We start from the raw sequence: 14,042 nt of genomic DNA, 5'->3' as shown, positions 1-14,042 counted from the left end.
TCACCAAAGCATCCACTTCATAATTTACCTGTGACCAAAAAGATATATAATTAATATTTGTAAATGTTTTATGCATAATACATGCATAGAGAGGAACTTATATGGTAAATTTTAACTATCAATGAAGAGAGAAATTATTAAGTACCACAAACCATACCTGGTAATCTTCTGATCTTCAAAATGAAACTCTTGGATGTGTGCTATCTTGGACCAACCAGCACCCACTTCGGGTCGATATTTTCACTCAATGTAGGACATTCTTGAATCTGTAATTGTGTAAGCGAGGTGAGGCGATCCACGCCATCCGGAAGAGAGGATAATTTTGGGCAGTCAAGAATCTCAAGTCTTTGAAGTGATGACAGATTTTGAAGCTATTCCGGTAGTACCTCAAAGTTGGGACTATGGTGAATTTGTATGAGTTGCAAAATGTCAGCAAATCTATCGAGAAGCAATAGCTGTGGATCCTCCAACCTTGGTGCTCCCCATATTTCCAATTGCTTAAGGCACAGGTGAATGTCTCTGTCTTCTCTTTCTTCCAGTTCCATGCGTAAATTGATTATTGGTCATTCAACTATAGGAATACACTCCAGCTTGATTAGAAATTTCAGACTTCTTGGTAGTAAGACTAGTTTAGAGCAACATTTCATAGTCTACCGTCGAAGTGATGTCAGGTGTTGCATCCCTTCAAACGAATATTCCAGCGACTCACATCTGTAGCGGTACAAGAACTGAAGAGAACTTCAACATCCTGGTCGAATCTCACTTATATGCGTAGTATCCCCGGTTAGCTCCAAGAATCTGAGATTGATCAAGCTTTGCAAATTGCGAGGCAGTTGAAATTGTTGATCAATAACCAGCAACCTTAATGTCAACAAGCTTTGAAGCTTATAGATAGAATGAGGAAGCTTTCTCATTCTATAACACCCGGATAAGTCAAGATATCTTAAATGCTTCAAGGTGCCAACGGAATTGGGCAATACTTCCAAAAATGAATAGGAGAGATCAAGTAGCCGCAGGAACTTGAAATTCAAGATAGAAGCTTTTACAAAATGTTCCTCAATTACCCTATTTGCTCCTGAAGAAGGTAGGATCACTAATGTCCGCACACCTTTTAAATTCTTCAAAAGTGATTGTGGAACTCTCAATGGATTATCACCCGATAATGACAGATGTCGAATACCATCAGCAGCATTTATTGTATGAGGATAAATTGTTAAGCAGTCATCTTGAGACACGTTTGACAAGAGACCGTGCATTAGGTCCTGGATTTTAATCTGCAATATGCATGTTTATCCTTGACATCTTGGACAAATTAAACCCCTCCACCATAATTCTTTGTAGTGTCGTAACCCAACATCTCCCCACTCTTCGTTTTTCTTAGGGCTTTCAATAAGTCCAACGGCCATCCAGAATTGGACGATATATTCAGTATCATAAATAGTATCCTTTGGAAGCAATGACAAATAAGTTAGACACCTTTGCAAATGAGATGGCAAATGATTATAACTCAATTTCAGCATAGGTAGGATGTCATTTTCATTTTGATCAAGTTTCCATATGTCATTATCTTTTATAAATTCCCATTCATGTAGCTCAGTTTTCATGTAGAGTAAGCTCCCTAAAGTTCTCACGGCCAATGGAACCCCTTTGCATTTTTTCAAAATTTCGTTACCAATTCTCGTAAGGTTTGGATAAACTTTCTCATCCCCTTTCCTAAATGCCCATTTTACAAACAAAGACAAGCAATCTTTGTGACTAAGACCTTTCAAGTTGTACGGAACAATAGTACCCACTATCGATGCAACTTTTGAACTACGTGTAGTCACAGTGACTTTACTTTGTTAAAAGTTACCCATTGTCAGCAGTAAATCTTTCAGTTCCATCCATTTTACATGATCTTTGTTCCATACATCATCGAAAACGAGTAAAAAAGTTTTACCATCTAAAAGCATTCGCAAATGAGTTTGCAATGCATTAACTGGTAAGCCATTACATCTTTGTCCCGTAATGGAGTAAAAAACATCACAAAGTAACCTAGCAAGATCAAACTCATCTGACACACACACCCATATTTTCAAGGGAAAGACCCTAGTGATCCTTTCATCGTTGTACACAAGTTGAGCAAGCGTGGTCTTCCCTAAACCTCCGATTCCAACTATAGGGATGACGGGAATTTTTTCAGCATCAGTTGGCTTGACTAAGAGATCTATGATGTTTTCTTTGTCTTGATTTCGGCCTATCACATTAGAAGATATCACAAAGGAGTGGGTATCCCTAAGAATAATACGCCGGCTCTCAACTTTCTCTTCAAGTCCAAGATTAAACCTTTTGAAATCACTAGCAATCGTATCTAGCCTTTCGTTGATCTTTTTGATTTTATGACTCATCCTCAAAGGGAATGCAAATGGAATAGAGAGGGAAGGGAATCGTACCAATTTGGTGGTGGTGCTTCGACGATTGATCAACTCCTTTCGCAGCGCTTCACACCTGAATTCATCAAGCACATCCTCAGCATCATATAAGACGTCTCTAAGCTTCCCCAAACTAAGGCGCAACGTCTCATTCTGGTGCTGCCGTTTTTCGGCATCTAACAGCGCAGCTTTGATGTAGGTCACGGTTTCCTGAAGCCTTCTGAAATCACAACTGAGATTCCATAGCGATAGAGTTTCTTTGGCAGCCAGGGAGACTATCTTCTCCAAAAGCTTTTCTGCAACGATGGCCAGAAATGATTCCGCCATAATTAAAGTCTGGAGAGGCAATCAAAGGTAAAGGAAAATTGAGTATAGTATTTATGAAGAAGTTTGTTTCAAGGAAATTAAGCAACTGAAATTAGAGTAAATATTTAATTATAGCAGCCGTGACTTCCGAATTTTTGGTTGGGTGCTTTCTAATCAGTTATACCACCACCAAAAGAAAACAAAAGAAAAAGCATTAGTCTTGCGAGTTGCGACAAAGAGAAAACAAAAGAAAGAGCTTCTGGTCTTGCGAGTTGCGACAAAGACTAATGGATGTTTTTTTTCTAAACAAAATAGAATGGGTGCGTGAATGAAGTTTCCACGAAGTTTGGCGTTAACTTAAATTAATCGATTTGAGTTATTAACGTGTCTTATCGTTAAAAAAAAAAAAAAAAAAAGGGTTTGTCTTCGTCCAAAGTCACATTTTCTTCCGAAAGAAAAAAAAAAAAAAAGAGTGCATTGAATAACTCACTGTTTTGAAAATAATAATAATTTGTTAAAGTTATTTGAACTTAGGGCAGTATGCACCAAAAATATGCCTTAACATTTTTTAGTAAAAATAATTTATAAAATTAGTTTGTGATCCGTGAAATATATGAATTAATTTTATCTATTTAAATGTGTAGAATACATACCAATTAACATTTTTTAAGATTATATTCAAAATTTTAAAATTTATAATATAATATATTATAATATTTAATTAAAAAATTCGAGTCGATAATTATGATTTTTTATTTAAATATAACAATTATTTATATATAATAAGATAAAATTAAATTCCTAAACGGACAAATGTCAATTAAAAGCAGACTAAGAATATTTCAATTATGCTGCTAGATATAAATAGACACAGTTCACACCAATTCCAGAACTAAGCTTTGAAGAAACAATTTAAAAGAAAATTCCAAAAGAGAGAAAAGTGAACGAAATTGAAAATAATATATTTTTTCTCAAATCTAATTAATAATTATAATTTATTGAAAAATAAAGCGAAAAGTTACACAAAATGAAATTATGTTTGATAGCATGGGTATATCCTTCCACATACAAAATGGTCGCAGTATCAGATATCGAATCTGAAAAGAAAGAGTTGATAATCAAATTTTTTGAAATATAAAATTGTTAGTTTTATTGGAAATGGACATATAGCACTTTTCATAGTTTCAAATACATTGTTAAATGATGAATTAAATCATTAAAAAAATATTGATATGCCTTCACTTATCATTTAAGTTATTGAGAAAAAATGAAAAATAATATACCTTTAAACCAACTTTTGTAAATTAAAAAAGAAAAAAAATGATATAGCACATACTATTTATAAACTTAAAAGCATAAGATAATTCTTGGATGACAATTATGAAGAATAGATAATTTTTAAGTATTTAATTTTAAAGCTATTTGAATTTTAAATGTCATACATATTAGAAAAAGATGAGTTGAGAGATGAATTTTGTTTGATTTAAATAAAATAAAATATATATGGATTAAAAGATTTAGATAAAGTTAATCTTTGTAATTTTTAAAATTTAAAAAGTGATTAGATATGATTATTTGAAAAACAATGTAAATTTAAAAATTATTTATAGGATCCTATGTGTAAAAAATATAAATTATTCTCGTAAATATTTACTTGATAAACATATGCATATATCTTATGATATAATATATACTAGATTAGATTAAAAATTTATTCATAAAATTTTGGATTAAACTCATCTCTATGTAAATTAATTAATATTAATTGGATTAAAATTAATAATTAATAATTAATAAATTTTTAATATTTTTTATTTTTTAACAAACTACATATATCAATTTATAAATGTTGATTTGAAAATTAAATTATTATTTATTTGATCGTTAAAAAAAAAAAACTTTAACAACTTTACATAAAGCATCGTTACTTAAATCTTACCTACTCAACCAGGGACATCATTAGGGTTGTCCAAATTCAAACAAGAAAACTTCTTTGTAACTTACGTATCTTGACAGCGTAATAGATCTGTGCCCTCGTTCCTCGCTTTTTCCAACTTTGACTAATGCAATAACCATGGTCTTGGTACGTAGTTCTCCCATGTTTTCTCTATACTTCATAGAAACTCATAAATGCAATACTATTTGATCTGATTATCTTTTACATCTAAAGTAATTGTTAATATTATTAGGGTTACTATGCAATTTAGTTTTTGAATTATATCGCTTTTTACTATATTGTACATATAAAAAAAATCACGATTAAGTAACTAAATTTTGATTTGTTAAGTATTTGGCAATAAACATTAACTTTATAAACAATAAGTTAATTTGGTTAAAAAATAATTAATAATATTATGATATGTGATAAAAAAGTATCACATCATCTTTAATTTTTTTTATACTTTTTGAACTTGAAAAAAAAAGGAAAATAAGAAAAAGTTAAAAAAAAAAAAAAAAAAAGAGAGAAAGGGATCACAGAGAAAGAGAAGGGTAGGGGGAGGGGGGAAAGATGGTCCTTTTCTAAAAAATTATAATTTTATAATTTTTAATTTCTAAAAATGTTTTTATTCGTTTTCTTTAAAAAATTAAAAACTATTTTTTAAAATGACATATGAATAAATTTTTTTTCTATATTTTAACTAACAATATTAATAAGTGGTGTAAAGTGTTTAACGAAAGCAAAATTGGGATACTTAATAGTAAATTTTTTAAATGTTAAATCATGAAAAGTGATATTATTCAAGATCAAATTGCATTTGAACTTTTATTATTATTTTTAAACATCTATTGGTGCTTTTACTATTTGTCTTTTCCTTTTTTTTATTTTTAATTTTTTTGTTATATTAATTATTCTTTTGAAGCACAACATTTTGAAAATAACTAGGACCAATTATGGGTAAATTTTGTTTTGTTTTGTTATCTCTATTTATCATATTTTTTTTGTAAAATTTATTTAATTAAAAAACTTCCAAAAAAAAAGGAAAGATAAAAAAAAAAACAAGAATGACATGTGTATTCCTTAATTGACCTTTTTTTTAAAAAAAGATAATTATCCAATTAAAAATAAATTGAAAAACAAAAAAAATTAAAAAAAGTAAAATATGATAAAATAAAAAAATGAGAAAAATAAAAAAAGCTCATAGCTAGTGCTACATTAACACCTCATATTGAGTTTAAAATATTAATTTCTTAAATTAAAATAAAAAATAATTTTATTAATACAATAAATACATATATAAAATTAAATAAATAATAAATAAAAATATATATATCTTGAAATAGGTTAAGACAAAGCAGATTAAATATGCTTCTGACCTGAATTTTTTTTTTTTTTAAATTTTATCTGTTTCTTGTCAATCTCAATATAAAAAATCATCTTTTATTAGATCAAGATTGATTGAAACTTATTGGATATAAATTATTTTATAATTTTTATTGATTGATATATTTTATTATAAAATTTATTTAATTAAAAAAAAATTAAAAAAAGTGAAAAAAAAATGAGATGCCACGTTGACGCTTGTTGCATGTTGGCTAAAACAATAGACATCGATTTTGTTATTTCTTCATCAAGTCTAAGCTCTCTCCCACTCTACCCCTTTTTGTGTTGTACCTTCTATCAATTGGTTGCTTCTTTTACTTGAAGGTTATTGGTTGTAGTTCGTGTCATAATTGGAAGAATGCCCCTTCAGGTAGAGATTGTGATGGGACTTGAGGAAGAGTTTGGAATTACCGTGGCAAAAGACAATGCCCAAAGCATCGCAACTGTTAAAGAAGAAGCAGATCTTATTGGGAAACTCTGTAGCGTGAAAGGTGCCTAGAAACAAGGCCGAAGTTGGAGGTTCATATGCCATTGCCCATATTGATGTCACTTACCAGCCTGTATTTTCCAATCTTCTTGTGAACTCACGTCTATTTATTTGTTCATTCTAGAAAAACTCAAAGTTGTAGGGCTTTTTGGTTAAATTGTGAATTTAACTTTTTGTGCTGTAAGTCAAGTTAAAACTATTTGATTTGATCGTGTCGCTCTTTTAAATTGGTACTTGGTATTGTTTAATTTTTTGTTTTGATAAGCCGCACATACAGTTATAGGGAAATGGGCAATGTAGCTTTTAGTTTCGGGGGGCTTAGGCCCTAAAAAAGGTAACGCCCAAACAAAAAGCTCAACATCCAGCTGACACGACAGGACTTGTTAAACCAAAAACTCAAATATTAGGTCAAGGTCTTGAATGACTTGGGGTGAATTTCATTGGGATGAAATAGTCTAAAATCTTACACTACACGACGGAGGTCGAAGTCTCATTGGGTTGAATAAGAAATGGGCACTTCATGTTGAATGCCTGATGTTCCCTTTTCAAGCAAGAAGAGTTTTTTTGTCCCGAAGGATTCACCCAACAGTTATGAGATGATGGTTTCATTCCAAAGGATCCAATCACAAACAGATAGAACACAAACAAATAGCTAAAGCGCAAGTATTAGGCAAACAGATAAATAGGTCTGGTTCAAGACACATGATCGTCAAAGAAAGTAAAAGCTTTGAACAGACGGCGCCTTGCAGGGTTTGGCTGAATTTTCCAACACCATAAGAGCTATCCGTAGTGGTTTGATTTGAAGCCAAATGAGTTTTAGATCTTAAAATACAACTGAAAGTGAGTTCCTAGGTAGGCATAGGCATGTGTCACGAGCTCAAAGAAGAGTCTTGAATCTCACGTCGAACATAATAAGATGGTCACTGGGGTATACAAAGATTCACACCACTTTTTTATTGTGAGGCACTTTTTGTAGGATAAAATCGTGAGGCCAAGGGAGCCAGAGCGAACAATACCTCACAAAGGTGAGAATCGTGGCGGTTAGGTTGATGTGAGATGCCGGATGAATAGATGCCCGGGTCTCGGAGCTGCACGGATTCAGAGCTTAAATCTCGACCCGTGACAAGTGGTATCAGAACCAGCCCTAAACCATTCGATCCACGTCGAGCACCTCGAGGGAGGTAGGCAAGGTGGCCAGCCTTCGTGACGAGGGCGTCATGAGGTTGGGTGGGGGAGAATGTCACGGACCTAAGGAAGAGTCTCGAATCCCACATCGAACATAATAGGAGGGTCACTGGAGTATAAAAGGGTTCACACACTTCTTCTTTGTGAGGTCCTTTGTAGGATAAAACTGTGAGATCAAGGGGATCAGAGTGGATAATACCTCACAAGGGTATGAACCGTGACGGTTAGATTGATCTGAGACGCCGAATGAGTGGATGTCCGGGTCTCGGAGCAGTGTCGAATGAGTGGATGTCTGGGTCTCGAAGCCGCGCAGGTTCGAAGTTTAAATCTCGACCTATGACACATGCACCTAAGTATCTCAGTTTGACAGTAACTACAAAGAGAAACACAAGACAATATTGTAATTACATTCATCTTATAGAAGGCCCACAAGCTATGACTATTTCTATCACTTAGCTATAGTTAATTGTAACCTTTTAAAACGGATGATTATATTTTTATTTGCCTTTATGCATCCAAAAACAAAAGATAATTAGCAAAAAATCTCAATCAAACAAATCCTATAAGAGTAATAGTATATGAAAAAGTGTAGCAAAAATTGAAGGATTCTCATGAAATGTTGCTGATAACAAACAAGCTAAATAGATTGAATGAAATTGTCTCACCTGCTTGCACTTTTATTTTTTACCAAAGCACCCGGACCAATTTACCTATGATCATTTCAAAATCAATGCAAATGTTAGATATTTCAAGAAGATGGATGAATTGACTAGCACATATCATTTAGAGCAATTTTCTTATAATTCTGTATTCTGGAAAATTTAATATGAAAAAAGAAATCTCATAAGGGAAGAAAAAAGAATGAGAGATTGGTAACACCAAGCCGATCTACTAATCTTCAATATGAACCTCTTGAACGTGTGCAATCTTGGACCAATCAGCACCAACCCCAGGTTGTTAATTTTGGCGTAACGCAGGACATATTTGAATCTTTACTTGTCTAAGTGCAGTGAGGCGATTTAGTCCTTCGGGAACAGAGGATAATGCTGGACAACTTTCAAGCTCCAACCTGTTATGTGATGTGAGATTTTGCATCCATTCTGGTAGTACCTTGAAGTTGGGACATCTCCTTATTGGCATGGATTTAAAAAGGCTAGCTGATCCTTGAAGAAGCAACCGTGGCAAATCCTCCAACGCTTCTGCTTCCAATATTGTTAAAGTTTTGAAGGTCTTGGTCTTCTTCTCCTTGTTCCATTGACAAATTGATTTTTGGGCAGCCATTGATATTGATTTCCTCTAATTTGGTTAGAAATTTCAGACTTCTTGGCAGTGAAATCAATCTAGAGCAGCTTTGGATATCCAATCTTCCAAGTGATGTGAGGAGTTGCATCCCATCAAATATAGATTCTATCATATCACAGTCGAACAAGCGCAACAACTGAAGCGAACTCTAACATCCTGGTTGAATATCCCTTAAAAGCACAGAATCTGTGGCTATTTCTAGAAATCTGAGACTTAATCAAGCTTTGCAAACATTCAGGTTCTTCAATCAGTGGAACGTCAGCTAACCGTAATGTCAGCAAGCTCTGAAGTTTACGGATAGAAGTAGGAAGTTTCCTCATTCTTCGACACCTGGATAAGTCAAGATATCTTAAATGCTTTCAGGTGCCAACGGAATTGGGCAATACATCCAAAGATGAAGAAAAGAGATCAAGTAGCCGAAGGAACTCGAAATTCAAGATAGAAGCATTTACAAAATGTTCCTCAATTATCCTATTTCTTCCTGAAGAAGGTAGGATCACCAATGTCCGCACAATTTTTAAATTCTTCGAAAATGATTGTGGAGCTCCCAATGGATTATCATCCGAAAATAACAGATGTCAAGTATTTTCAGCAGCATTTACCGTATGAGGATAAATTGTTAAGCAGTCATCTTGAGACACATTTGACAAGAGATCATGCATTAGGCCATGGATTTTAAATGTGTAAAATGGATGTTTATCCTCGACATCTTGGACAGAACCCCTCAACCATAATTCTTTGAAATATCGTAACCCAACATCTTCTCACTCTTCGTTTTGCTTAGGGCTTTCAATAAGTCCAATGGCCATCCAGAATTGGACGATATAATCAGTATCATAAATAGTGTCCCTTGGAAACAATGACAAATAAGTTAAGACCTTTGCAAATGAGATGGCAAATGACTATAACTCAATTTCAGCATAGGTAGGATGTCATTTTCATTTTGATTAAGTTTCCATATGTCATTATCTTTTATAAATTCCCATTCATGAAGCTTAGTTTTCATGTAGAGTAAGCTCCCTAAAGTTCTCACCGCCAATGGAACCCCTTTGGATTTTTTCACAATTTCGTCACCAATTCTCATAAGGTTTCGGTAAACTTTCTCATCCCCTTCCTGAAATGCCTGTTTTACAAAGACAGACAATCTTTGTGGCTAAGACCATTCAAGTTGTACGGAGCAATAGTACTCATTATCGAAGCAACTTTTGAACTTCGTGCAGTCACAATAATTTTACTTTGTTGAAAGTTACCCATCGTCATCAGTAAATCTCTCAATTCCATCCATTTTACATGATCTTTGTTCCATACATCATCTAAAGCAAGCAAAAAAGTTTTACCATTTAAAAGCATTCGCAAATGAGTTTGCAATGCATTAACTGGCAAGCCATTACATCTTTCCTCCGTAATGGAGTAAATAATATCACAGAGCAACCTAGCAAGACCAAACTCATCTGACACGTATGCCCATATTTTCAAGGGAAAGCCCTTAGTGATCCTTTCATCGTTGTACACAAGTTGAGCAAGTGTGGTTTTCCTTAAACCTCCGATTCCAACTATAGGGATGACGGGGATTTTTTCAAAAACGGTTGGCTTGACTAAAACATCTATGATGTTTTCTTTGGCTTGATTTCGACCTATCACATTAGAAGGTATAACAAAGGAGTGGGCATCTCTAAGACTAACATGTCGGATCTGAACTTTCTCTTCAAGTCCAAGATTAAATTTTTTGAAATCACTAGCAATCGTATCTAGCTTTTCGTTAATTCTTTTGATTTTATGACTTATCCTTAAAGGGAAGGCAAATGGAATAGAGAGGGCTGGGAATTGTACCAATTTGGTGGTGGTGCTTCCACGATTGATCAACTCCTTTTGCAGCGCTTCACACCTGAATTTATCAAGCACATCTTTAACATCATATAAGACGTCTCTAAGCTTCCCCAAACTAAGGCGAAACATCTTATTTGTTGGACCTAAAGCAACAAATACAACATAGCAGAAGTAATATATTATAATATATCGCAATAGATTCACAATAATAAACAATAATCAACAATCAACAACATAAGAAAAATAAAACACATTAAGATTTATATGAAAAACCTTTCAATATAAAGAGAGAAAATCACAAATCATTAGAAAAATCTTTACTATTAAATAATGAATATACAAAGTTTTTTTTTAGCTAAAATTAGAGCTAGTCAATAACTAGAAAGATAATTGGAGAAATCTCATCAAATCGGTGACTCAACAAATATTCCTTGGATTTGTTCCTAAAAAGCTTCAAACCTGATTTTCACTGTTTAGAATGTGAAACTCTGAATTGCAAACCTGTTGACAAAGTTTCAACTCAATCAAACCATAGATTGATTCTATTTAATTAACTTTCCTTTCTCTCTTTTCTCTTTATTTTTTTGGCTTTTCTTTTTTGTATTTGACATTTAACCTTCTGTTTCTTACCAAAAAATGCAACTTTTTTTTTCTTTTATTACCTAAGGCTCTCTTAGGGTAGCTTAAAACACATAAGGCCCATGGCCTTTGAATGGTTAAGACCAATATCATGGGGTTGGATCCCACATATTCCTAACAATCTCTTTATTTAACCCCATTATGAGGAGATTCATCATCATAGCAATTTCATTTGAAACTTACCTTAGCCAAAAAATCCATTCTGGCCAAGTTACTACAGAGCTTAAGCTTTTTTCTATGAAGTATCTTAGTCAATATATCTACTACATTCACATCAATATGACTTTTCTCAATAGGATCTGCTGTTCTTCAATTATCGAAAATAACCAATGACATCTAACAATCAATGTGCTTTGATTTATCTTCATTGGATCACATCTTTACTTTTGACTATCTTTATCTTCATTGGATCCATACTTTGTAGCTAAATTTTTTATCACCATATCTTACAAACATACACTACGTGTTTTTATTGTCAAACTTTGACCTCTATTTTTTTAGCACATGTATAAATGCTTTACACCTAAAAACTTTTAAGTAAGAGTATGAAGCATTTTTTCCTATCCATATATTTTTTTAAAATATCAAAGCCCAAAGGAACTGATGGTGATCTGTTAAGAAAATAATAAGTTGTATTGGTTGTTTCACCTCAAAATGACTTTGGTAATTTTGTTATTCTTAACATATATTTGACTTTTTCTATAATAATGTAGTTTATCCTTTTAGCTATACCATTATGCTATGGTGTTTCAGGTTCTGCCATTTCATATTTGATCCCATACTTTGAACAATACTTTTCAAAGTTTTTGGATGTGTATTTCTCACCATTATCAGTTTAAATATACTTCAAAGGCATCTTTATCATCCTTTTAACCATAGTATGAAATTTTTAAAAATACTACAATACCTAATTTTTATTTTTCAACATATACATTTAAGTCTTGCATTAAGCATCATAAATAAAAGTAACAAAATACCTACTATCACCCAATGACTCAACCTCAATGGGACTATATATGTCAGAATGAATCAATTCTAATATATTTTCTTTTCTTTGAGAACTCTTATGAAAAAAAAAGTCTACAATACTTGTCAAATAGATAATGATCATATAAATCGAGAGACATACTTTTGGTTAAGATAATAAATGACTGCCTTTCGAACAGCTATAACCCCTTCTTGCTCATGTGTGCTAGCCTCTTGTGTCACAAGTTTGTTGAAGTATCATTCTTAATGGCATTTATCTAGTTGCCTTTCAATTGCATCTATATCTTGTATATTGTGTAGCATAATTTTTTTCTTGCAACTACCATAGATCTTTTAAGAAGCTCCACTGTCCATTCTTTTGTTAACTCTAATAACGTTCCTTATCAATGACATTAATAACAAGCAAGTTCATTTTTATATCTAAAATGTGTCTGACATCCTTTAAAGTTAATATGTAGCTTGTACTAATTTATATAATAATATCACTAATTATAATAATCTGTGATACACTTTTGTTTTTCATCTTGGTGTAACCAAAGTCTTATGCTTTGTAAGTTATAAATAACTTTTTCTTAGGAACACAATGATGTGTCACTCTTATGTTAACTATTCACTTAATGTTAGGATCACCAACATGATTATAATTATTATGTGTACAAATTAAAGTAACTGAATCATTATTTGAATTCGCTAATTTAACATTGTCATAATCTGAACTCATATCTTTCTGATCTTTTCACTCTTGCTTTAAGATTTTGTAGTATTACTTTATATGACCTATTTTACTATAATGAAAGCACTTCACTTTATCTCTGAACTTGGATTTATGTTTAGATTTACTATGACCTTTTAAGTTTTGACTTTTGCTAATGTTTCTACCCTTGTTCTTTGTGACATGAGCTTGATTCTCAGGGTCTAAATCTTTTTACCTTACTTCTTCATTAAGCATACTGTCTTTTATCAACTTTAATATTACATTGTAATCAGGAGCTAAATTAAGAACAGTCATAACTAGAGTATTTTAGCTATCTAGCAATAAACCTAAAAAAAATAACACATTAATTTCATCATTTATCTTAAGCTTCATATTAGTCATCCAATTAAATATATCTTGAAAATTACTCAAGTGCTCTGTAATCGATCATTCATCCATGTACTGTAAAGTTACTAGTCTTTTAATAAGTATAACTTTATTCATACTTATTTTTCTTTCATATAATGTCAATTTTTTTCAAATAGTGTAAACATCTATTTTTTATGCAAATGATGGAACACATTGATATCAATCCATTTTTTGATTGTAGCTAGTATTTTTTTATATGCTTCTTTCAGCTTTCATTTTTCATATCTGCTGGTTTAGTCGAATAACCTAATATTGACTCATATAAATCTTTGCAGTATAAATAATTTTTCATTATAGGCTTTCAAGTTAAATAATTTAATGCTATTAATTTTATCATAGAATATGTATCAGTCTCCATGATCTCAAATAAAATTTACTTTTATCATTTGTTATTTCTGTATCAATATTTCAAAATAACCCTTACTCTGATACCATTTTTTTTATCTGTTAAAA

General features: G+C 32.2%; 1 protein-coding gene and 1 pseudogene across 1 annotated transcript; both read right to left on the bottom strand.

The window, feature by feature from the left end:
• Positions 1-236: 236 nt before the first annotated feature.
• LOC111277061 (putative disease resistance protein RGA1) lies at positions 237-2,881 on the bottom strand (annotated as a pseudogene).
• A 6,245-nt stretch (positions 2,882-9,126) lies between these two features.
• Positions 9,127-11,922, bottom strand: LOC149518176 (putative disease resistance protein RGA3). The gene is made up of 8 exons (XM_089763437.1): positions 11,864-11,922; positions 11,663-11,786; positions 11,503-11,593; positions 10,217-10,983; positions 10,047-10,136; positions 9,782-9,915; positions 9,616-9,736; positions 9,127-9,369 (listed from the first exon to the last, which is right to left on the bottom strand). The coding sequence occupies exons 1-8, from the start codon at positions 11,920-11,922 to the stop codon at positions 9,127-9,129; spliced, it is 1,629 nt and encodes a 542-aa protein (XP_089619563.1).
• Between the last annotated feature and the right edge of the window lie 2,120 nt (positions 11,923-14,042).

The sequence above is a fragment of the Durio zibethinus genome, chromosome 7, assembly GCF_047325235.1.
Source record: "Durio zibethinus cultivar Kanyao isolate XHJ-2024 chromosome 7, ASM4732523v1, whole genome shotgun sequence".
Taxonomy (NCBI): domain Eukaryota; kingdom Viridiplantae; phylum Streptophyta; class Magnoliopsida; order Malvales; family Malvaceae; genus Durio; species Durio zibethinus.
The sequence above is the reverse complement of the archived record's forward strand: the minus strand, read 5'-3'. Positions and strand labels throughout refer to the sequence as shown.